We start from the raw sequence: 24,477 nt of genomic DNA on the forward strand, positions 1-24,477 counted from the left end.
AAACAAATTCATAAAAGAACAAATTGGGAAGACACACACTTCACAGTTTCAGAACTTAACTACAAAACTTCAATGATCAACATAATGTGTTTCTGGCATACGAATAGATATGTAGGTCAGTGGAATAGAATTGAGTGTCCAGAGGTAAAATTATGGCCAATGATTTTTCCCAAAGGAAGTTTGACCCCTTCCTTTAAATACCATCTTAAAAAGTTTTACTTGAAATGGACCATAGACCTAAAAGTGAGTTCTAAAATCATACAGTTTTTGGAAGAAAACATTAGAGTAAATGTTTACAATGTTGGGTTAGCCAGTTGTTTGTTTTGTTTTGTTTTGTTGATAAAATATCAAAAGCACAAATGACAAAATAGATACATTGGAATTCATTAAAATTAAAAAAACTTGTGCACTGCTGACAGTATCAAGTGGTAAGAAAAGTCACTGATGGGAGAAAATATTTGCAAATCATATATCTTATAATGGACTTGTACCCAGACAATGTCAAGAATTCTTAAAACTCACAGTAAAAAGATTTATACCCTGATTAAAAACTGGGCAAAGCATATGAATGACATTTTTCCCAAGAAGGTACAATGGCCAGTACGCCCATGAAAAGATGCTCAACACCATTAGTCATTAGAGAATTGCAAATCAAAACTGTAAGATATCACTTCTCATGTTCTAGGATGGGTGTAATAATAAAAGATAAGTGTTCATGAGTATGTGAAAAAATTGGGAGTCCTCATTGCTGTTGGGAATAGAAAATGGTGTAGCTGCCTTGGAAAAAGATTTGGCACTTCCTCAAAATGGTAAACATAGTTAACATATTCATAAATTCCACTCCTAGGTATGTATCTAATAGAAATGAAAATAGATATCCATACAAAAAGTGTACACAAATATTAAAAGCAGCAGCATTTGTATCATAAGAGATGATACAAAAAGTAGAAAGAACCCAAATATTTATCAACTGATGAATTCATTAAATGTGGTATATCCATACAATGGAATATTATTTGGCAATATAAAAGGAAGTAAGTACTAATACATGCTACAACTTTGGAACATTATTCTAGTAGAAAGAAGTCAGTTATCAAAAACCTGAATATTATATGATTCTGTTTACATGAAATGTTCATAACAGGCAAGTCTATAGAGACAAAAAGTAATATAATGGTTCACTAGGGTTGGAGCCAGTGGAAAAATGGGGAGTGATTTCCATTGGGGTGATGAAAATGTTCTAAAAGTAGGTGGAGGTTCCCATACCTCTGTAATACACTAAAAAAACATTCAATTTTACACTTTGTATTGGTGAATTGTGTGGTATGTGCATTATATCTCAAAACTCTTTAAAAGCAAAACAAATAGGTGCGACTATGATTGGTATGAACCAACTAAAAGTAATCTGTATATTTCAGAGCCCAGGTTGTTAAATTGGTAATTGTTTGATTCAGGAAAGAACGCATAACCACCTGCCTTACTGAGTGCTAGGTTAGGTGCTCTGTGTTGATTAGAAAGTAGCCTAAATGTCACATGAAATGTAGTTTACAGATACTCTGTTCAAAGTCTGACTGAAATGGCTGCATATAGGACTGAAAAGTGAAGTACAGTTTATGCCATGTAAATGTCTGATTTTTTAAATTCACTAAACAATGAAGTGGCATTAATGTATAATACAGTTGAGGATTTCATTGGACTTTCTAATTAATACCTATTTGATGCTAAATCTGTATAAAAAATTACTTTTTAATAATTGCTTTAGTCCATAGAAGAGAATTTTGATACATACAACTACAGTGAAGGTTTCGTAATGACTTAAAATACTTAAAATATTTTGTTTAAAAATTTTTAAACAAATTTTGTGGCAAACTTGATATGTCTTATATGGAAATGTTAAGGGACATCGTTTTAGTTTGAGTATGCAAGAGAGTTCTCCTTAAACTGTTTACAATGTATAATGATGCTCAGTGTGCCTTTGCAAAATACATATTTTGGTTGTGCTATTTACACAGTTTGGGTGATGGAGAAGTTATGGAAAGCTGGTTGCAAATATCATTGTATTTAAAATCTTTGAAGAAACTAGTTGTGGATTGTAACATACCTTCAGTGTCTTTACTTCCTTTTCATTGTGCCATTGTATGTCCCCTTTTTCTTATTTAGAGCATATTTAAGTTTTCTGTGATATAAATACATGCATATGTTGATATAATGCAGTGATTTGAAGTAAATTACATACACTGGAATGTAAAGAACACTTTAAAGATGTACTTTCCTTTTCTTTATACTCTTATATTCTATCATAGTTTCCTATTTGTTTATTAGGTATAATATAAGAGTAGAAGTCAGTCAGTTATCAACCTAGTCTAGTGCTCCTGCAGCCTGAGAGCAGATTCTCTTAGAGTTTGGGATGAGTCTAGTACAGCATTTTGAAAATCTTTGGTCAGGACCTACATTTTTATATTGCAGTCATGTTCAAGCTTAGATATGATGTTGAAATGTTTACCCTTAGGACACGCATCGCAATGCACTCTATTTTTCAATTCTTTTTTTTTAAATGTTTTGACTATTAATCTCATGACCCACTAAATATTTGAAAGCTACAGTTTGTAGAATCATGCTCTATAAGGATAGAATTAAGAACTCAAATACATTCTTTGTGAGTTTTCCCTCCTAATAATGCTTTAGAAAGGTTTGTTTTGTTTCTGAAGAAAGCAGGTCTCATACTAGGAGGGCAAATGTAATTCTCAAATGAGATTTGGGGTTTAAGATATCTTTTTGCATTGAGTTGTTCAAATCAAATCCTGATTTGAAGTTTTCAAATATTTAAATTGTACTAAACTGTATTGTCTTAACTGTTACTAACATTTGTGATTTTGCAACTGTGCTTTTGATATTGAATGGGGAGAGATTTTTGTGCAAATATTTTACCAAATATTTTTGCAGGGACACTTAGTCAATCTGGATGAACCAGCTTCGGGAGCTGGGCAAGAAGCTCTGCTTAAACAAGAGCAAGCAAAAATCATTCGATTCGAGAGACAAGCAGAAGAGTTCCTCAATGCAGTCTTTTACAGAAAAGGTTGGTTCCAGTGAAGAATGACATTTAGCATTTGCTTGTCTTAACATTAATCTCCTTCATTTCAATGTCATTTTTTTAAAGAGTTACTTTTAAAATACTTTTACTAGTAATACACTTTGTAATTCTCTATATTCCTTTGGTCAAGTTAAGTTGGAATAGAGTAAGACAATCAGCCTCTCTCCCTTTTCATTCTGAAATGATGGTGCCATTAAGTTTTTAGTTAAGTAGTACTTAAAATTATTATGAAAGTCTGAAAATTGTAGTCTCAGTAGTTCTATATTTTGTTAGACAAACTTTCTTACATAAACAGTCACTGCTTTTATCACTAATAACCATAAAACCAACTGTATAAAATTTTAGTAATTCCTCACTGAAGTTTCATTTGGGAAGAAAATGTAGTTATGTCTTAAAATTAGGTTTATAAACATTTTTTTCTCCTTGATACAGTCTTGTTTCACATTTTCAAAAATTATTAAAATTAGAGAAAAACTAATTATTATATAATAAAAAACTTTCCGCCATACATTTGAGGTGGCACTTAATAGCACCACCTTTTGCATTTTTCAATTTATCTTTTTCCTTTAAACTTTTGTAATTATGTATTACATTTATTTTCTCTATCCACAAAGCATAATTGCCGTCAACCAAGACCTTCAGAAAGCTTTCCTTCATGATCCATTCCAGTGAAGAATCCTTATCTTCAAGAAATTATAAAATGGATTTGTATTACTTACTTAGGCCTTTCCTCTGGTTCCAAATGGAGGTTACTGTGATAGGTTCTAAAAAAGTTTCCTATAAGCTCCTGATAATCCTGAATATCTATTTAATCTTTGGCAGACCCAGTGATTCCACTTTCCTTAATAATTCTTGTGGTCTAGCTTACACCTCTCATTCCTTTGGTAATTCCCTCTTTCCCTCTGAAGTTTGAAGGGTGATTTTTGCCTGTAACCCTGGTTAAAATCTGAAAAGTGCTGATAGTAATGGGTTGATTGCAGTTGGACAAGGCTAGCTGGGTTTCTGCTTAGTGTTAGTAATATTTTCAAAAGGGAGTATGAGATGAAGTTTCACAAAAAATAAAGGAATGCATCAGGTTATTGTTTACAGTGACACTTAAAAAAATCATTCTATCAGAACCTTTGGAAAATTAAATCTTCAGTACATTCTCACTTCTATTTAATACCCTATAGCACTCTCTGACCTGAAACTCCCAGTCAAGGTTCCCATGCTCACCTTATCATTCCCATAAAGTACCCTGAATTCCAAACTTATGTGCAAAGAGTAATTTTCTTTGTTTTATGAACATTTGATTGTTTTATTAAAGTAATTTGCATTTAATATTTAAATGATAGAACAGTTCTGTCAGTTTATTAACTGAATAAAATATGTTTACAGCTCCTGTGCTGCTCTTCTCCTTTAGGATGTTTACTTAATCATGGGTCTAATGTTGCAGCAAACTTCATTATCTGAAAAGAGGAACTCCTCCACTTTTCATCCACATTTTGATTAGAGGGGGGGAGTTAATAATGTCAATCATAAGCAGATTCCTAAAGAATTCTGGCCTACTTCTCCACTAAGGCCATCCTTTTGTCATGTAGGAATGACTTACATTAAAGTGCTTCTAAGTTTTCTAATTTAGAAATTAAACTTTTGGGCATATAATCTTTAGAGGAGGACTTCTTACCTTGGAATCAGTGTTAGGGTAGACTTCAGCAGATGAGAAGCCTCTGCAATTGTATGTAAAGTTAAGTTTGTGTATTTGTATACTGGTATATGATGCTCAAAAAAAACTATTGCTTTGAAATTGGAAGTTCTTCCCCCTTGCTTTGTGTATTAATGTTGTTATTTTTAGATACTAATCCTTTTGGAAATGTCCCAGATGGGCAGTAGTACTCTCCACTTAATACCAAAAATGTTCAATATCCAGAGATATGTCAGGCAGTTTAGTCTGAAGAGAATATTTTGTTCTAAATTCAGAATTTTGTTTCCAAGTATTACAAATTATATGATTTCTGTAATTGAGTATAAAAAAGTTAAAAATAGCTAGGCAGAAATACAGATGCAATAAAAGTAGACCTTTGTGGTATGGACTCTATAATAAATCCCCATTTAAGAACAATATACCTTCTACTCTACAACTGTCATAATCATAATTCTTTTCAGCTTGCTTTGTCACTTGTTTTAGAAAATTGGACACTTTTCTAAAAGTTAGGTTTGCATTTCTGTAACATACATGTTGCGGTGATACAGCATATACATGTTTTTCTGTCGTTTTAATTTTGATCTGATTTGTTGTTTTTATTTGACTCAATGTGCATGTTCCCTAGGCATGGCTTGGTTTACAGATGTTTTTAAAATAAGTGAGAGAATAAATGAAAGAAACTTTCACACATCCTAGAAATTCAAATGGCAGAAATGTCAATGATTGCATGAACATAATTGCCTATCATGATTATGTTATTTATTCAACAAAGAGGCAAAATATACTGCAGGCATTTAAAGCTCAAAGGTAGAAATTACTATCTTTACCTTAGAATCTTTGACCTTTTGTAAATCTTTTTATATTTATTGATCTAGTTAAACACAGAGATGTCCCATAAATTACTTCATTTTGCTTCTTATTTGGAAACTTTCTGATTTATGTATTACATATTCTTCAACTTTACACGGGATAAAAATATACACTATTAAAACTAGGGATTATCTACAGTCTTTCATTGGAGGGTTATATGCTATGTAAGAAAAAAAAAATCGTTCTTTAGTGGAAAGTTAAAAACCCAGTGGGTAGAAAGATTTTAAAAAGCATTGTACAACTAAAATGTTTATTAAAACATTTAGGAACTGTAGTCAGTGATTGTAGTAACTTCGGAAGCTTCCCTAATTGAATACCTTTATTCTTAAACCATCTAGTGTACTCATGATCTATATTTATAGAGAGGAAACTTAGTGTTAGAAACACTTCTTACTAAAACAACTGTTACTCGTAGAACAAACCTTGTTAAACTCCAATGAATTAAATAGACATTCTGATTTTATGACCATCTTCTGGTATTGAATATTGTCCTTCAGAAGAAATTTGTCTGTTCTTAGGAATCCTGTGGGTTTTGCTGATGTGTTTTTTTTGTGGAGATTTTAGATTTTGATAGAAACAATCCAGTTTTTCTCTAGATTTACAAATCAACCTATGTTCTTTGCAGCTCCAAAATATTTTAAGTAAAGTAATTTACCATCTACAGTTAATCTTTAAAAGACCAAGGAAACTCAGGTTTTCTGAGAACTATCTTCTAAAGCCTCCAAAGTGTAATGGAGAAGTGCAGGTCACAGGTGGAACATTAAGATGATGGAGAGTTTTAATCAAGGGTCTGCCCCTAAACAGTCGTAGAAATTTGAAAAGGCCAGGTAACATTTCCCTCATTTGTTAAAAAAAAAAGAAAAACAAAATAATTTGATGATGATTGATTTGATTGGTCCCTTTATTATTCAACTAATATGAATACATACTTTACACCAGACAAGTTTAGGTACTTAGTATACAGAGAGAAACAAAAATCTCTGTTCCTAAGATGCTTAAGTCTCCTGGATAGTGTGGTAATGATAGAGATGTGATGGTAATATATTTATACAAAATATTTTCCTTTTTTTTACTTTGTTTTAAAATTAACATTAATTAGAAATGGATAACTTAGACATTTATTTCCTTACTTCTGTAGTTCTTGTGTTTAATCATTGGCAGAGCGTATTTTAAAAAGTCATGGAAAATACATTAGTCTTAGGTTTTTGAGATTTGGCATTTAAACCCCCAGTCGAGGGGTTCTAAAGTTGTGGTGCCCCAACAGCAGCATCTAGAAACTCTTCAGAATTGCTAGTTCTTAAGCTTACCTTAGAACCACTAATCAGTAACAGTGGGGATTGGACACAACCCAGATTACAAGCCCTCGAAGTGATTCTGATGACCATTAGTATGAGAACTATAGTGCATCCTGTCGTGGATCTTAACATTAAGTATCTCCTTTTGTAATTCTAGTATGCCTTCTAGCTTTTAGCAGAAAGTAAATTCAGCTCTCATGAACTAAGTAATTCATGCATTAATAATTTAGAAGAGATGACCAGGAAAAATCTAGGGGGAACCAGATGTGATCTATAGGTGTTAAACAAAAGGAGTAATTATTTCATAAAGGAGGGTTTTGGGATTTCTGTGTCAGGTAAGTGATTCTTGCCCATAAGGTATATTATTTGTTATCCTACTATTTGATTTCATAATCCTGGGGGAGGGGAATGTTTAGAAATAATTTTAAGAAAATTACATTTTAAAAAGTCTGTGACTCAAAAGCTTAGAGATTAAAAATATGACTGAGAGGGAAGACTATTCTTAGGATATTGCATTTTAAGAAAAAAATAAAATGAAATTTTATGTCTTCTTGAAAGCTGTGTTTTTTTTTTTCTTTAGCATATTGTCCCACTTTAAAAGTCAATAAATCTTTGTTTACAGACAGTCCCTGGGTCTCCAACCCCAATATTCCCTTAGTGGCCCGTGAGATCATGCAGCGAATGATCCAACAATTTGCTGCTGAATATACCTCAAAAAATAGCTCTACTCAGGACCCCAGCCAGCCCAATAGCACAAAGAACCAAAGCCTGCCGAAAGCATCTCCAGTCACCACCTCTCCCACGGCTGCAACTACTCAGAACCCTGTGCTCAGCAAACTTCTCATGGCTGACCAAGACTCACCTCTGGACCTTACTGTCAGAAAGTCTCAGTCAGAACCTAGCGAACAAGGTATGGTTTGATGTTAAGGTCTCCTCTGTCCAATAAGAATATGTTAATTTGGGGAGAAAAAAATTATTGGCAAATAGGGCACCAGTAGCAATAATAGGATAAAAACTAATGTGATTCTTAAATTATTCCTGACTATGCAGTGATAGAAAAGAACAGATAAAGTGGCTACGTTACCTATCAGTAGTTTGTAGTCATCATATCCTACCCAGGAAAATTAGGTGATTAAGGTTATACTGATCTATAAGTTATTTGATATTTATGTAAGCATTTTACACTTCCCAAAGTTTAAAAATCATATCCATTGCTTTTAAAATTCCTATGAAAAACAAAATTTTTCCCCTCATCTATCAGTGTTCTGATATTAGCACTTGAGAAATAAAATATGTATTTACTTGTTAAGTAGAAGAATCTATACTCTGCAAATGAAATCACAAGGCAAATGTATTATTTGCATTTTTAAAAAGAAACTCCTAGGGTTAGAAATAATGAGAGGACAGCAGACACACCTCAGGTTGTTACGTCTGTTCAGTATTTTATAAATACACAAACACATACATATGTACCTGCACTGTATTATGAGTTAATCTTACAGTATTTCCAAAAGGTAATTTGTTGGTGAGGATACTAATTAAGTGAAGAGCTTAAGAGGTCATCAATTTTTAACAAATGTTTCTTGAAGCTTTGAAAAGTTTACTCTCTTAAAGAGATTAAATATATTCCTGTTGTTTTGTGATCTCATTTTATCTCTCATTTCACAAAAATGAAGTGAGCATTTCAATTCTGCCCTTGTTTAAACCACTGCAAATTGTAAATTGGTGATATCTGTACTAAGAGATATTATTGTCACAGAAGTCTCATGAGAGCATGCAGAAAAGTTATGAGAAGTGTGGATTTATTGGTGAGAAATACATATCCATTTTGCAAAGTAAATAAATTTAACTATTATAAGAACCTCTTTGAAAGGACTTCCTTTTACTTTGTAATTTATGAAGGATTACAGTTAATGGTCTGACTTTAGTTTCTTACTAAAGTATATTTTTTAAATAGTTTTCCTTTGCTTTTTTCCTGTTTCTGTGTTCTGTGAACAGCAATCATAATCTTTAAAGTCTGAGAGATTGCCTAGCAGGAGACCTCCTAATTGTCCTGTGTTCACATTGATCAGCAACCATATTAACAAAGTTCTTATTTTTGTTGAGGATTGCTTTCTTTACAACAGATTGGTAGCTTTCATTAAACATCTCTTTGCTCCAAATATTGCATTAAAAGCTTCAGTTTAATAAGAGAATGACAGCATAGATGTTGTATTTAAAGTATTAATAATGGAGATTAAAATACTAAGATACTTAGTCTAATTTAACTTAATTATAGCTAGTTTTATGTTTAAGTATGTTGTGTTAACAGCATACTCTTACAAAGAGAAATTTTGAACTTGAAAGGATTACAGTATACAGTCTTCAAATGAAACGAAATTTTTAAAATTGTATTTCCTACATGAGTTTGTGTGTTTTCAACTTAAATCACAGTATTTTTAGTGTCAGACCCAAAATATGTTGCCTATTTGATTAGACAAAGCTTAGAAGTTTTATTAGTACTGTCTCTGGTTGAAAATATTTTAATGATACATTTGCTTGTTACATCTCTAATTGGGTTAGATAACTAATAGAATAATTGATTTTGTAAGATTACAGTTAGAGTTTTAGAAATATTAATGACTCTAAAGGACAGACTTACTCTGTATGACTCGGCTTTTTTGGTTTGTAAACTCAGTTACATGTTTATTTCTAACAGCCTCAAATAGTTATATTGTCCTCAGACACAAGTCCTAAGTGGGTTCTATGTTAGAGCATTTTTTAATGTAACTAGATCTTTGCTCGCCAGCTGAAAATCAGGCATTGAGTATTACCTTGTCCTATTATTTTTTTAGTGGAATGGCAGCTTTTAAAGTTATCCAGACTGTTGAGTTTTCTTTTCTAGACATGCCAATGAGGGAAAAAGGTATTTGTGGAATAAGAAAATCTTCTAATTTAATTTCTAATAATGTGAATTTGTGATTTGGAGTAGCTTTGGTAAAAAAATGGTTAAACCTCTAGGTTCTCATCAGTGTCAAGACTGTTTTATTCTTCTTTCTTTCCTTAAACTTTGCCCACCAATTTATAATTGTTTATTAATTTAAAAAACTTTGCCTTTGTAAATATTGACAAGTGAATTTTGAATTTCTGAAGATTCTTCCAAAAGCATGAATCCAAATACATGGTTTTTCACAGATGTATTCAAAGAGTAATTGTGACACATGCAAATTATAAACAATTAACAACTGATTCATCGTACAGGCTGTCTTTTATGGTATATACATGTAATATAGTATGTAAACTCATATTTTAAAGTGACCTACATATTTAAGATGTTGTAAATTCAACTTCTATGTACTTTAGTGTTTCAGGTAGACTTAGCTTATGAGGAATTTTTTTTTTTATAATATGTATAACATTGTGGCATTAAAAACTCATATACTTTGATTAAGGTAAATTTAGAAAATGAAGACTAATAGTTCTCTTGCAGAACCTCATACTGTGTAAATTGCTGTTTCTGATATCTCACTGTATCTTCACATCTGCAGTGATAGTCTCTACATTTTCTTTTGCCTTATTAATATTTACTCCTTGGAGATATTAGCTATAACAAGCTTTACTAAATTTATGTCACTTCCAGAGGAAAAATATCCTCATTCTATTAATGAAGTAATTTTATACCTCAAATATATGGCTAGTATATGTGCTTAGTTGACCAGGCCTACTGCTTTGTCATTTTTAGCCTATTCAGTTCACATTTGCTCCTAGTTTTTAATATCCTCAGGTGTTTCTTTGTGTCTCCACAGACGGTGTACTTGATCTATCCACTAAGAAAAGTCCGTGTGCTGGCAGCACTTCCCTGAGCCATTCTCCAGGCTGCTCCAGTACGCAAGGGAACGGGTAAGGGAATACATTTGTAGCCTTCCAGAGTTTCGTAGGGGACAATTTATCAAAGATTGGTACAGTCTCCCTTGTTTGTTTTCAAAAATAATCCTTCAGAGTAACACTCTTACAAATGGGCCTTTAGTAAAAATACTTTTGGTCCATCAGTCATGTAAAAGTACAATCTGTGAAATATAGAATTGGTTAGCATAGATCACTTTAGCTATTTAAATACAAATAGTAAATGGCCAAGAATATGGCAAGAATGTCTGTGGACTTTTTGTCATTGAGCATTTAGGAGTATGAAATCCAACCTGCACAATTCCAGAGTTCAAGTGTAAAGACAATGTTATGTCTGCTGAAGGTGTTGAATGAAAATTGAGCTCCAATATTTAACTTGTGTCTCTAACGGACTGTGTGGCTATCTGGGGACTGTATGTTTTCTTCTCATTTGTTTTGGTTTTATTTTGTTTGTTAATTTGAACTGCAATTTTAATTCTTGTGTGGCAGTTCAGAAGATGTACTTGTATTTTTTGTTTCTTAAGTGGATTAAGACTGGTTGTAGATATTGATGGATAACCATCTGATGCTGCCAAGACATTATTACATATTCAGTTTTGATAACTCTTAGCAGACTAAAGTGAATTTTCTGACCACCTAATTTTATAGATTACAAATTGTCTTAATTCTCCCTCTGTGTATGCATATTAACCATTTAGAAAAGTCAGGTATTAATGAAGATATTTAGATGCCATATTGGGAAAGCATTTTCACAAAACTGTGTTGTGACCATAAACTTTATCTAGATATGGAAAATTACTTTAGTAAGTTAAATTAGTTAATATTTAGGTTTATTTTACTTTTAGAATATCTACATGGCAAAGTTGTTGGAATATTAAAGGTTAAGTAGACACTACGTGGACTAACCATTTTCAACTTAATCTTACATAACTTCAAATTGAAGGATTCCTTTATTGAGTTGTAAAATGCTCCCTTTATTTTCTCTAAAACTTCATCACTTTCCTTTTTCTTTTCTCTTTTAATTCAGTCTAAAAATAACTTATTGATTTAATACATTTTGCTTGGTTTACTAATCTTTTTTTCTTAAGCCCTTCTTTTCACTAAAGTTTATACTAGATATATGTCATCATGGTCTGAAATCAGTGTGTTCCATTTATATATCAAAAAACTTGAGTTTTGTAATTAAGGACACATGTAAGAGAAGCTTAAGTGTGGTTTGCATAAATGAATCAATCCCTTGCTTAAGATTCACTTTAAACTTGGCTACCAGGTCTATGTATTAATATGGTTGAAATTGCTGTGTTTATTCTTCTGAGTGGAAAGTGTTTTCTGTGTGGTTCTGTTTTCTGGAAGACAAAAGCACCAATAGCCTACCCATCTTTTAGGTGAATATTCATTGTTAACCGTATTATGTTATTTATTGGTAATAGCACAGAGTCCCTGTAGACTTGGAGAATGTAGCTGGTTTATCATTATTTCTGCAAAGTCACACTTTTGTGCCTCATTAATATAATTATTCCCCTTGGGCACGCTTTACCGTGCATTACCAGTTGCCAGTTTTATCATTGAGGATCTTTCTCTATTGTGAAAAATGAAAACCTTATGAATTAACTTTGTGGAAGTAGTTGACTTTTTAAACATTCTTTGAAAGCTATACACTTAAAATTTCAAAATTGATGTTTGGTATTTTAAGAAGAGACTTCTTAAACTGAAAAGTGCTACAGTATTGTTTATATACCTCTGACAATAATTACTTGAGTAAAACCTAAGGAACAAGTTTGGGGAAAATAAAGGGCAGTCTCTTTAAAACTTGGATTATTTCAGTTGGAGAATCTGTGGTACTCATGTATCTGCAGCTAATAGTATTTTAAAATGAAGCAGTGTGGTAAGTTACAATGTGATGGGTATTTTGGTTTGGGCTATTTCCCCCCCTTGGGACTGGCAACCGTGTTTTTTTCCCCATGCAAAATAATAAATGTTATTTGTAGTTGTTTGTTTTTGATGATGAACATCAACTTGTTTGTGGGATAAATGAGCAATTATGGGTTCCACCAATGTAAGTGATTCTAGTATTATAGCTGGTTGTCATGAAAGTTGAATATGTTGCATTAAAATAAATAATTTGGCTTACTCTTTTATTACTGTACTTGTTTAGTGGTAACGTCACATTGGTAACACAATTCTGTGTAGATCTATGGAGACTTGATGATTACTTTGTAATTAATAATTAAGGTGGTATTTTCAGACAGTTGCGCGAAACTTTTTCTCCGAAAATTTGTGAACCCAACCAGAGACCAGCTGACAGGTTTAATTTTTCTTTGCCCAAAAGCTCCTGGTTTTTTTTTTCTTTTTTCCTTTTTCTTTTTTTGTGAACAAGTTTTAAAACTAACTGCTGAGACCTTTTTTTTTTTAATTTTAGAGAAAAAATAAATAAATAACACAAAGTGATGTTACCCAAGCAAGGCCTTCTAATAAAGGAGTGGTCCCCTCACCCATCCCTCCCTACCTGTGCAAGTCCTGCTCACATCAGTTTCCTTCCATCCAATTAGGCGACCTGGGAGACCCAGCCAGTACCGCCCAGACGGACTTCGGAGTGGTGATGGGGTACCTCCAAGAAGCTTACAGGATGGAACCAGGGAAGGTTTTGCACACTCCACATCACTCAAAGTTCCATTGGCTCGATCCCTGCAGATTAGTGAAGAACTACTGAGCAGAAACCAATTATCCACAGCTGCCAGCCTTGGGCCATCTGGATTACAGAATCATGGACAACACTTAATATTATCCAGGGAAGCCTCTTGGGCAAAACCACATTATGAGTTCAACCTCAGCCGTATGAAGTTCAGGGGAAATGGTGCACTCAGCAACATCAGTGACCTTCCTTTTCTTGCAGAGAATTCTGCCTTTCCAAAAATGGCACTTCAAGCAAAACAAGATGGAAAAAAGGATGCGAGCCATTCATCTCCTGTAGATTTAAAGATACCACAAGTTCGAGGAATGGATCTTTCTTGGGAGTCTCGCACTGGTGATCAGTACAGCTATAGCTCTTTGGTAATGGGTTCACAAACGGAGAGCGCGCTTAGTAAAAAATTAAGGGCTATTCTTCCAAAACAAAATAGAAAAAGCATGTTAGATGCCGGACCCGATTCTTGGGGCTCAGATGCTGAGCAGTCTACCTCTGGACAGCCATATCCCACATCGGATCAAGAAGGAGACCCTGGCTCCAAGCAGCCTCGGAAGAAAAGAGGGCGTTACAGACAGTACAACAGTGAGATACTGGAGGAAGCAATCTCAGTGGTTATGAGTGGAAAAATGAGTGTTTCCAAAGCTCAGAGTATTTATGGGATTCCCCACAGTACACTGGAGTACAAAGTGAAGGAGAGGCTGGGCACTTTGAAAAACCCTCCAAAGAAAAAGATGAAATTAATGAGGTCGGAGGGGCCAGATGTTTCTGTAAAGATTGAATTAGATCCCCAGGGAGAGGCAGCACAAAGTGCAAATGAATCAAAAAACGAGTAGGAATACTGTAGAGTGCCAATTACTGTACAAACTGGGTGAGCACTACTGCATTGTTCAGCTCATTGCTTGCACCTAACTTCATTTACTGTGACACTTGCTTCTTTGCAGAGTTTGCATTGACTTGTGTTTACAGAGGTGAAAGGTGTATTCTGAATGTTGCATATTTTAAATTTTTTCATGTGCAGTATGGCTCGGTTATTGTTTGGCCTTTTGCATGTTTCTCTACAAAAGAGAATTGAGTTACCTCACAGAGAACAGATACATGGAAGTGGACTCCTTGCTTGTAGAGGCTGCATGCTTTTCTTTCTTTTTTTCTTAAGTTATATTTGTCTTTATTTAAAAAAAAAAAAGAGAAAGAAAAAAGCCCCTTTTTAGAAACCACCTTTGTCATACTGGGAGCTTTATCACTGCAAATTGGAAAGCCATCTTTTTTCTTCCACGACTCAACTAATTGAAGGATTAAACTACAGAAAAAACTAAGAATGATGGACCTTTGAATTTAAGAAATTTGGTCATTCAATGATAAATAATTATTTGGGCCAATTTACATTTTATGATTTTCTTCTCACTATTCAATTCCCTAACAAATTGGCAATCTATTTAGTGCTCACCCAGAGGGGAAGGAGGTGGAAAATGTGCACACACTACCTTCAGAATGCTTCGGTTAATTACTTTGTAACACTACCTTTGCTGTAATTTCATTTGGGACTTTTTCTAAGGGTAGAATTTGGTCTCACCAACAAGTGAGGATATAGCCTTATCTCATGGAGGACGAGCTCCTGAGCTCTGTTCTTACTCAGGAGCAGTCAGGGTACATTACATAAAACAATAGAGGATGCCTCATTCTAGCAAACTAAGTTTCTCTGTATTCTTAAATCCTTTTACAGATTTGATCATGTGCTAATTAGCAACTCAGTGTCATTGCAGCAGCTAGTTTAAAATATTCAAGATGTGTTTATTGGGAAATGGGAGAAATAGGGGAAGAATTGTGTATACGTAATTATAATATTGCAAAAGTGGTATCTAGATTTTACAGCTTCAGTAGTCTGCCCAAATATACACATGAATGAAGGATCCATGTTTTGTGGTGAGAAAAAAAAACACAACCCCAAGATAACCTAATACGATTTAGGTTGCGTTTGTGTTCTAATAATTTCAATCAGAAAGGAAGTTCATTAGAGTTTCTTTTTTTAACTAATCCAGATAATAGTACAAGGAGGGAGGGGTTGCTTTCTAGTTTTTATTTAATTTGTTGCTTTGCATTTTCTTTTTTTTGGCATCCTATATATCTTTTTCTTAACTTTTTCTGATATTTAACTGGATTTTATGGTTGTTTAGCACACACAATTCAGGACCTTTCAGATCATGTTTGTACAAGCACTCCTTGAGAAACATTTAAACTTTTTTTGAAATGGGCTTTTTAAATTACAGTAATTAAGTTTGGAATTTTTTTTTTTTTACAGTTTTTGCAAGAATAACTGATAAAGCCCATGAAATTTAATTATGCATTGTGACCAAATTAAAATTAGTTTGTGCAGAACAGAATCCACACCACATAATGTCCTGTATTCTAATCTGCTGAGAAAGGTGGTCAGGCCCTTCTAAATGCTTAACCAAAAACAAACAGAAAAAAAAATCACTTAAGTTTTAATGTAAAATAAAAGCAAACTTGGAATGATAGTTAAATTGAGGCTGATTATTTCAGAGGGATACTAACAGTTTGAGGAGATTCCCAAGGCAAAAATTCTTGCCTGGAAACTATAGAGCAGCTAAATAGGTTAAGGATAGATTTCCCTCAGCAACCTATGTGTTCAAAGGTTAGGCACACCATTGCTGTTATTAAAATAGATGCACTGCTCATTCTTAACATAGCCTGGGCTTGGGTTCCTCTTTTGGTTTGGTTATTTTGTGTAGCAGTTTAATCAGTGGATGACTGAGCCTGTTTCCTCTTAGTTTTCTAGTCATCTCAACAGAAAAAGCAGTTTGGATTCAGCAGTATATGATTCTGCAATATTTCCTAGCCTAGCTGGAAGTTGCAATAAAAATACTTCATGAAACGTGTGGTTTTCATCTGCAGTTGAAGGAAGTTGTAGAAAGTTTGCTGAAAGCAAAGGGCTAAGCTTATGAAGGAATGCCTCCTTTGTTCCACACTCAATAATTTGTCACACACAATTAATTGCAGCTACGGTGCTTTTTTGCATGATGTTTGGGGTATTCAGTAGCCCAACATTGCTGTAAAAAGGCCCTTTGAGCAATTAATTTGTGCTTGCTTTTATCCCCTCTCAGAAAGTCATTGTTAAAGGCCCATTTAAAAATCTGGCCCTAAAACAACTTTCGTAGTTTTACTGTTCAGAGAGGTTTAATCCTATGTGGTAGTCCTATAAAGTGATGTATGAGTTGAGTTATGTAAATTTTGTCATTGTAGTGTACATGGAGTGATCATTTACTAACATAAATATTTTCTATGTGTGTTTCAGTGGATGACAATCGAGCAGCAGAAGAATGGTGTGCCTACCCTTTAATGCTGCAGTTTAAATAAGAGAACTTGTATTGTGTCATTTCAGATTGTAGGCTGAGAGTTGTAAATAGTGAAAATTTGAGTACTTCTATTATTTGTTTTTGTTAGAAAGTGAATTTAAAAACAAACCAAACTCTAAACTTTCTCAGATTAAAAAGTCCTGAGACCTGAAGATTGTAATATTCATGTCTGTGAAGCTTTTTAAACATTACACTTGAGATCAGTTCATGACTTGATGTTCAGGTAAATTTTCTTTTCCAAGAAGCTTTTTGAATAAGTGTATTTCCTCCAAAGGTCGGTCGGTCTCTCTCTTTTTTTCTTTTTTGAGTGTAGATTATTTTTTAAAGCACTAATTGCATTACATTGGTAACTGCAATATAAAATAGCCATTATTGTTTTGTGGAGCATGGTTGAAATTAGGTAGTGGTCCCTTTTAAATTTCATGAGCCTCTCAAAAAGAAAAACTTTAAAAAATACAGAAAGCTGCTGAATATTTCAAAAGATATATATTTTACCTTATGTAGGTTTTGTAAAGTTAGTTTGTAATATTCAGGTGCACTTTTAATATTAAATTTTGTGTTCAGAGTTCCATTATACCATGTACTTCTTGGAGATGGCTCATCACACGGCTGGCTGTCAGTCTTGGTGCCGCGATGATCCTTTAATATTTTATTTCTCTCTTGATTTGCCACTATTCTGTATTGGCACTTTCAGTGTAGATATTCTAGTTTGGGAATGTCCTCATAAGTGTGTAATAGAAATTGGTCTATTCGCATGCTTAATTTCTGCTAATCAGAGTTTTGCATGGCCCAAACAACAATTGACCATTTTTATGGTATGGGAAAGTATAGTTCACAGCTGTCTTTGTCACAAAAGCCCTTTCTCCTCAAATTTTCCAGTGGGCAGATGATGACATTACACAAACTAATGTTGGAAGATATGTATGTAAAATCAATTCTTGCATTTTTTATGAGAGAACATTGATATAGAGTAGATAAGCTATGGCACTTATATAAAATCAAGAACACTAAGTAATTCTGTGAAAGGTTATTTAGTTGGTATTTTAATCATTAGCCTTCTCATTTCTGAGACAGTAGAGTCATCAAGCTTGACAGTAATTAATGTATTGTATTACTTTGTTCAGTAGGCTTACAAGTGACTCTGAATCATGTTTGTGATGAGCTATACACTTTTTTCTGTTCCACAAATACCATGAAGGACAAGATCTCTCTTTCAGGAAAAATAATTTATATTTGTGTATAATACTTTTTAATATTAAGTTTGTTGTTATTCTGAAGTTTAGATGTTGCTTGATAAACCTTTGCTGCAGCAGATCATGAATATGAGTAAGGCTTTGTATGATAATAGGGTCCTTAGGTGAAGTTAATTACTGTTCAGTTCTGGTGAGCAAACTCAATAATTGTGAAGTGTGTATTAGCTTTATTTGGTACACTTTTTCTTTACAATATTGAAGTGCTTTTAGAAAACTTTGGTTCTTAATATAAACCATTACCTCAACCAATTGGCATTTCCATTCCCCAATATTTTACCTGAGCTATAATATGAGATAGTAAAACAGTAAGACACAATAAGAAGTTTAGTTCCCAATTTTCTGGAGAGAACTCTAAATTAGACTAAAAATGACAACCTGCAAAGGCCAAAATTATAGGCAGTACTTAGCAGCCTTTGAGCTGCTAGTGAGCTGTGTGTTCTCCCTCTGACCCCAAGTAAGCACATGGTATGAGGCCTTGGGCTAAGCCTTTGTGATTCTCTTACATTTCATTGACCCATGTGAAGCTTGCATTCAGTTAGCTATTTTTATATGACAAATTAAAGAGTCAGCCCAATGTCAGAACCTGAAGCTATTTTTAGTAGAGCAGATATATGACAGTTTGGTATCATTTTTTTTAACTATTATCCCTGTAGATTTGATTTTTAAACAATGTATTTGTGCTTTTGCATTTATTCTTTTTTAACAATGCCAGAGGTTGTTTTCATATGAACCACCCTTTTCTGTATATTCAGGTTGCTGCATTGATGGTATAATATGGGAATAGACTGAATTGCTCTACATAATCTTTTATAGGAGACATTGAAAGTTAGAGGTTAAATTTTGACCGTCATGAAGATATCAAAGATTGTTTTCCTTGTTACTTCCCATTATAATTAGATCTTCATTAGTATACGGTCAGGCCAGTGTTATTAAAAACTTAATGGCTTAGGCAAGCAGCCTATTTAGAAGACTTCTAAGCTACATAGGGATTTTTTCAAAATTTTAATTGCTTTCAAAAAGAAAGAAAGTATAATTTTGGTAAAGGAATGCAGAATCTCCAAAGTCTTCTAAGTTTTTTTGGATTCATTCTGTCCTTGAGACTTAAGTAGGACTTGTGCACATGGGGACTGAAGGGAAAATAGAGAAAATTCTTTGCATATCCTGTGTCTCTTCTTCCCAAGTAAAATTGCAGTTGCCTTTACAGAAGCAGACATTAACCCTGTAACTGTGTGCCCTAGGTGTTATGAAGGAGATTGGGGGAAGGGGGTGAGAAGTAGTATGTGAAAGTATATAGACTTTAGAAAAGGCTAAAGATTCTATCCTACAATACTAAAAATGAGTTTCAGGATAGATAATATGGTAAAGTTGGGCCATCTTTATTTGATGGAAAAATCTTTTAGATTGAAAAAAGAGTCAGGGCTAATTATTACCGATTTGACAAACAATAAAACATGAGTTAATTCTGCAGCTATTTGGGGGGTAGTTTTAAGATAAATCCAGTTCATTTAGAGCTGTATCAATAAAAGCCGAAAAGCAAGCACTTTTAGTTAATCATAGATTTATTGGATGCCACAAATATTACGATCATAATATTTAATCTTTATTGTTTGAATATGAAAATGAACTCTTTACCCCATCTTGAACTGTCATTGAACAGACTCAAGGTGATCTTTTCAACACTGGAAATGACCCTACACACATACCAAAAAAATCTAAAGCAGTAAGACATATTTGACGATCCATACCTCTTAGACTTTATAGATTTGTCTTTATAGATTTGGGAAAGAATTTATGGACCTATAAACAGTATTAGTGCAGTCTTGGGTTCCTTGTTCTGCATAATTGCACCCTTTCTCAGGTATGTCCTGAAAGCATAAATTTTAAAATAATCTCTTTAGAGATTAGACTCTCAGTGGATAGTGTGTAAGGGGACTGGGGGAGGGGGGGTTGGGGGTTTGGACACAGGACACTGACACAGTAGAGCAGGTATTTTTAACATTCAATAGCCAAATAGAATTTCAGCCTAGACTATTTTTACCCCCTCAGAATGAGTGAAACAACATCTGTTATTTGGTAAATACCCGGTGCTACACTCCTAAAAGTCTTTTCTTTCATCCAGGTGACTTTTTTTTCCTGCTTGGTGGAAGGGTATATAGTTAACTTTACTGTCACTAGAAAAGCACTTGTCCAAAATCTTTAAAGTACTAGAAAAGGGATAATACAGCACTTTTTCTGTTACAACACTAAAGTCTTAATTTATCTTCAGAGTCTTAGGTACTGTAAGTTTTAGGGTGATTATTTAAAAATATAAAACATACTACATAATATAGGGTCAGATCACATTTATATAAATCTTGTCTTATTTTAAAAAGATAATAACATTGTGTACCTTTTAAGCAATTCCAAGTGATTGCCTCATTTTCCCCATTTCATTAGGCATTTCAGGCTTAAGAATTTGGAATTTGAGAGGAAGTGAGGGGAAAATTCCCCAAAATGAAAAGTTGTGTCAGACCATTTTAGAAAAATAAGTCACTAGGAAAATGGGTAGGGATTCTCTCTCCCTTTAAGTCTTCAGGGAATGAGCAGTATTTAGAATCTTTGGCTGAAATTCAAGCCTTTTTACTGTGTAAATTTTAATATTAATTCACTGACATGCTTTTTACATCAGAGGACTGAAAATGGATCTTAATGTTTTTAAGTTGTGGAAGGGTATATTTCTAAAATGAGGGGGATAATTAATTAGGTTAGTATACCAGCATTAGTAAGTTTAAGGAATTTTAGTATGTAATAGCAAAGTGTTTGATTAAAAGTCTAATCCTATATCACTAGTCAAAATTAGTTAACATTCTGATCTAGGAAAGATATAGTCATTGGATATTGATATGCTGTGCTGTCAGAAAACCAGACTAAGAAACCTTTATCTGACTCCCACATGTTGCTTGTTCTGATGGGATGTATACTTTACAGCAGTTTATTGCTGCTTTGAGAAGAGATGTATAAACTATACATTTGGAGTGTTTGCATATAATTCTTTATAACCTCCACTTTAAACTGTCAGACATTGGTATTTTATCAGTCCACACTGTTAAATAAAACTGATGTTCTTAGGAATCCAACTTGTACACACTGTTTAAAAACCCTCAGGGACAGTTTACACACTATTCTCACTCAATTCAGGTACTTTGATGCTATTCTTAAACCTAACAGTGACTTGTATTTTTCTGTTTTGCTTTTATTTCGACGTGCTGGTAGCACATCCTTGATGAATGTCAACTTAAAAACTCAGTTCAGGTATCCAGGTATAACTCAGCCAAACAGATTTTAAAGCTGCATATAACTCTCCAGCACACGGTGCCTCACACTCTTATAGTGGCATTCTATATATTCAGTTATTACTACTGAGCAGATAATATGGGGGTTCCTGTTAACAGTGTATTTAAACAAACAAAATGTGCATAAATGTATAGCCAGCACATGCCGCACTTGAGCACGTGGGCTCACACACAATTAAACTATATATTTTTAAATGCCACTAATCGCCAGCACAATTAAATGACATTCCTTGCTGCTTCTGTAACCTGTAACAGATGCAGTTCCTCCTTGATGTGGCTCTTGCTTCTTCACCACACTACTACTAAATTCAAGCACTGGTCCTTGGGTGTCTGACCTCTACATTCTAGTTTATGCAATGTCTTTAAGAGAATTCTGTGCACTGGCCACTGTGATGGAACCATTGGGCCAGGAGTGCTCTGAGTTTATTAGTAGTGATTCTGCCAAAGTTGGTGGTGTAACATGAGTATGTAAATGTCAAAAAATTAGCAGAGGTCTACGTCTGCGTTTTCACAGACGATTTTGTCAGGATATATTGTAGCCTTGGAGTCCTCAATGACAAGTTTCTTCTGATGCAAAGTTCTAATTCCAGTATTTTAGCCCTTTGCATCTTTAATGTTAAGACTTGTCTGCTGGAGGTCTTTACTCTTTAAAATTCCTTTTGTTTACTGCAGTACTGTCTGTGGTTAACAAAATAGACTATTCCTCTGCTTAAATATTTGATAACTTACATCTTAAAGGAATTCTCCATATATAAAACCCATAGCCTTTGAAGATAGAAAACACAGCATCTTTCAGATTTCTAGAAATTCAAGTGTCATTCAACAAAACAGGAACCCCCTTTACTCTTATGGACCTCATTTCAATATACTGTTTACAGTTTGACGGAATTGTATAATTTAATATTTCTCTTGTACTGTAGTTTATATTTATTTACAGATTTTTTTGTACTGTGTGATTTGAACTTTTTGTTCTTGCTATGATCAATGTTTATGTAGTAGAGCACTTATGATCACAAGTTAATTTTTTTGGTTTGATTGCACTACATTAAATTTTTTAATGCAGTTCTGATTTTTGACTGGACTAAAATAAGCTGTGTCTTAATGTATGTGATGAGTACTTAAAACTTTAATCCATGTGGTCCCCTTTTTTTTGCATTGTATGTCAGAAGCGCTAGTTCTTTCGTGCATGTGTAAGATTTAATGGTTACACTGTATTATTTGACCATGACATTTTGGATAAACATTCCCAGATGTAATGTTGTGTATGGTAGTTCTCACTGGATGCTAGACTTTTCAAAACCACTATTCTTCTAATAAATTTTGTTGTGAAAAACTGTTTTAAAAGCTTGGGTTCTACTTCTTAAAATTTTAATGCTTTTTTTACAACCACAAAAGGGGTAAGATTTCAAATGTACTGAAAATGCATGTGGTAATCAAAGTTGGTAGTTTTTTATGATAAATTGTCTCTAGATGAAATCTCTTAGTTAACTGGAAATTGCCGCTTCAAATTCGTGCTTCAGTATTTGGTTGCAATACTGTCTTGTAACTCTCTGCCTTCACTAATTTGATACCCTCTACCTGAGTTTTCTTCACTGGATTATTCACTTAAAAAAAAATACCTTCAGCTAAGCAAGACACATTAACATTTTCATAATACCTGCTTATTGGACTTTTGTAATTTTCTTAGAGTAAAATGTTATGCTGGGACTGCTTGCTAAAGAGAATAATGATTTACTAATTTTTGCTTTTTTTGAGGCATAAATATGAAAGTAACATTGTCAGTTCAGTTAGGTTATTACAGTAGTTTGGATTCTTGTAAGGATGCTGGTGTTTCCTTTTACCAGGACAAATGAAAGAATATTATATATGTGTTGCTCAACATTTATATTGTGGTTTTTAGAAAGTAGGTCTATAAAGAAGTTTTATATCATAATTCCTTTTGTAAAGTGGTTAAGGGGACAGCTGCATTATAGTGGTAGAGATTAGAAATGTATGTGCAAAATATTTTAGAAACCTTTTTTTAAGATCGTGGTATACATGTAGGCTGATTAATTTCTGTAACTTCTAATGGCATTCTGTATTCAAAAACGTTGTTGTAGATTATTTTTCAGGTAATACTTTTGTCTTATTTCTTTGGCTGTCTAGCTATTTCTGCCTCTTGGTCCAGTGTTTATCAAATTGGAAATATTGTTGGTACTACAGGCTTGTTCATTGGCTTCATTTGTTCTCCTTCGTTGTGCCAGATATTTATAGAACATTTTTCTGGAAATCTAATTATTATTTGTAGATTTCAAAACTATACTTGTTTTCTTGTCATTATCCATTGTAAACTGGTGTCTAGATCAGTGTAGTAGGTTTGTAATCTAGCCATTTCATAGATGAATATATTTTAGTGATCCTATCTTCAAGTTAATACTTAGCTCTTCAATTGTTATGACCTTATTTTTGAAAGGACTTATTTACTCTAATCCTTAATTTTCTTCTGATATTTTGGAATTAGTTGAGGGACTCTTATGACTAATAAGGTATAGGAATCATGAAAACTGCATTAGGGGAAATAGAGTGGAAAAAATAGAAAATGGTATAACTTTCTGCCACTTCCTAAGTTGTGGAGTCGTAATTTTTTGCCCCCAAGGACTATGAATTTCTCTTGCCAGACACTTCCATTCAAATGTGAAAGCATATACTCAAGTCATATGATGTTAGATTTTTTAGCTAAAATAAGTGAAAAATCCTGTTTTTAATGGAAAGTATTTATTGAGTAACATGTAGGTAACTTCTTGTAGTCAGAGATCATCAGTATTTGCTTCCAAATGGTAAACATTTTAACTGAATTTTATTCATCATACTCATCTTAGAAGTCGTTGGACTTTCTGTTGTTTGGAGGGGTAATGGTAGTGTGAGTATCAACAGCATTTACAATTGGAATAGCAGGCTTATTTTCAGAGGTTAGTGAGAAAGGAATGTTCTTGAAACAAAACATTTAAAAAGGTTGATTGGTATAATTAATAAA

The 24,477-nt window shown here is 33.5% G+C and overlaps 1 protein-coding gene across 10 annotated transcripts in view; it reads left to right on the forward strand.

Annotated features, from left to right (window-relative positions):
- LCOR (ligand dependent nuclear receptor corepressor) overlaps nt 1-24,477 on the forward strand; it is a 192,359-nt gene that overhangs the window by 139,587 nt on the left and 28,295 nt on the right. For 9 of the 10 annotated variants that reach the window (XM_057506175.1, XM_057506172.1, XM_057506177.1 and 6 more), the window contains 3 exons: nt 2,944-3,076; nt 7,563-7,850; nt 10,726-10,819. In XM_057506175.1, coding sequence (XP_057362158.1) covers nt 2,944-3,076; nt 7,563-7,850; nt 10,726-10,819 — 515 coding nt within the window. Of the gene's footprint in view, nt 1-2,943; nt 3,077-7,562; nt 7,851-10,725; nt 10,820-13,371; nt 22,801-24,477 lie in introns of those variants that run through there. The other variant, XM_057506180.1, reaches the window with a different exon arrangement.

This window comes from Manis pentadactyla, chromosome 8, assembly GCF_030020395.1.
Source record: "Manis pentadactyla isolate mManPen7 chromosome 8, mManPen7.hap1, whole genome shotgun sequence".
NCBI classification, from domain to species: domain Eukaryota; kingdom Metazoa; phylum Chordata; class Mammalia; order Pholidota; family Manidae; genus Manis; species Manis pentadactyla.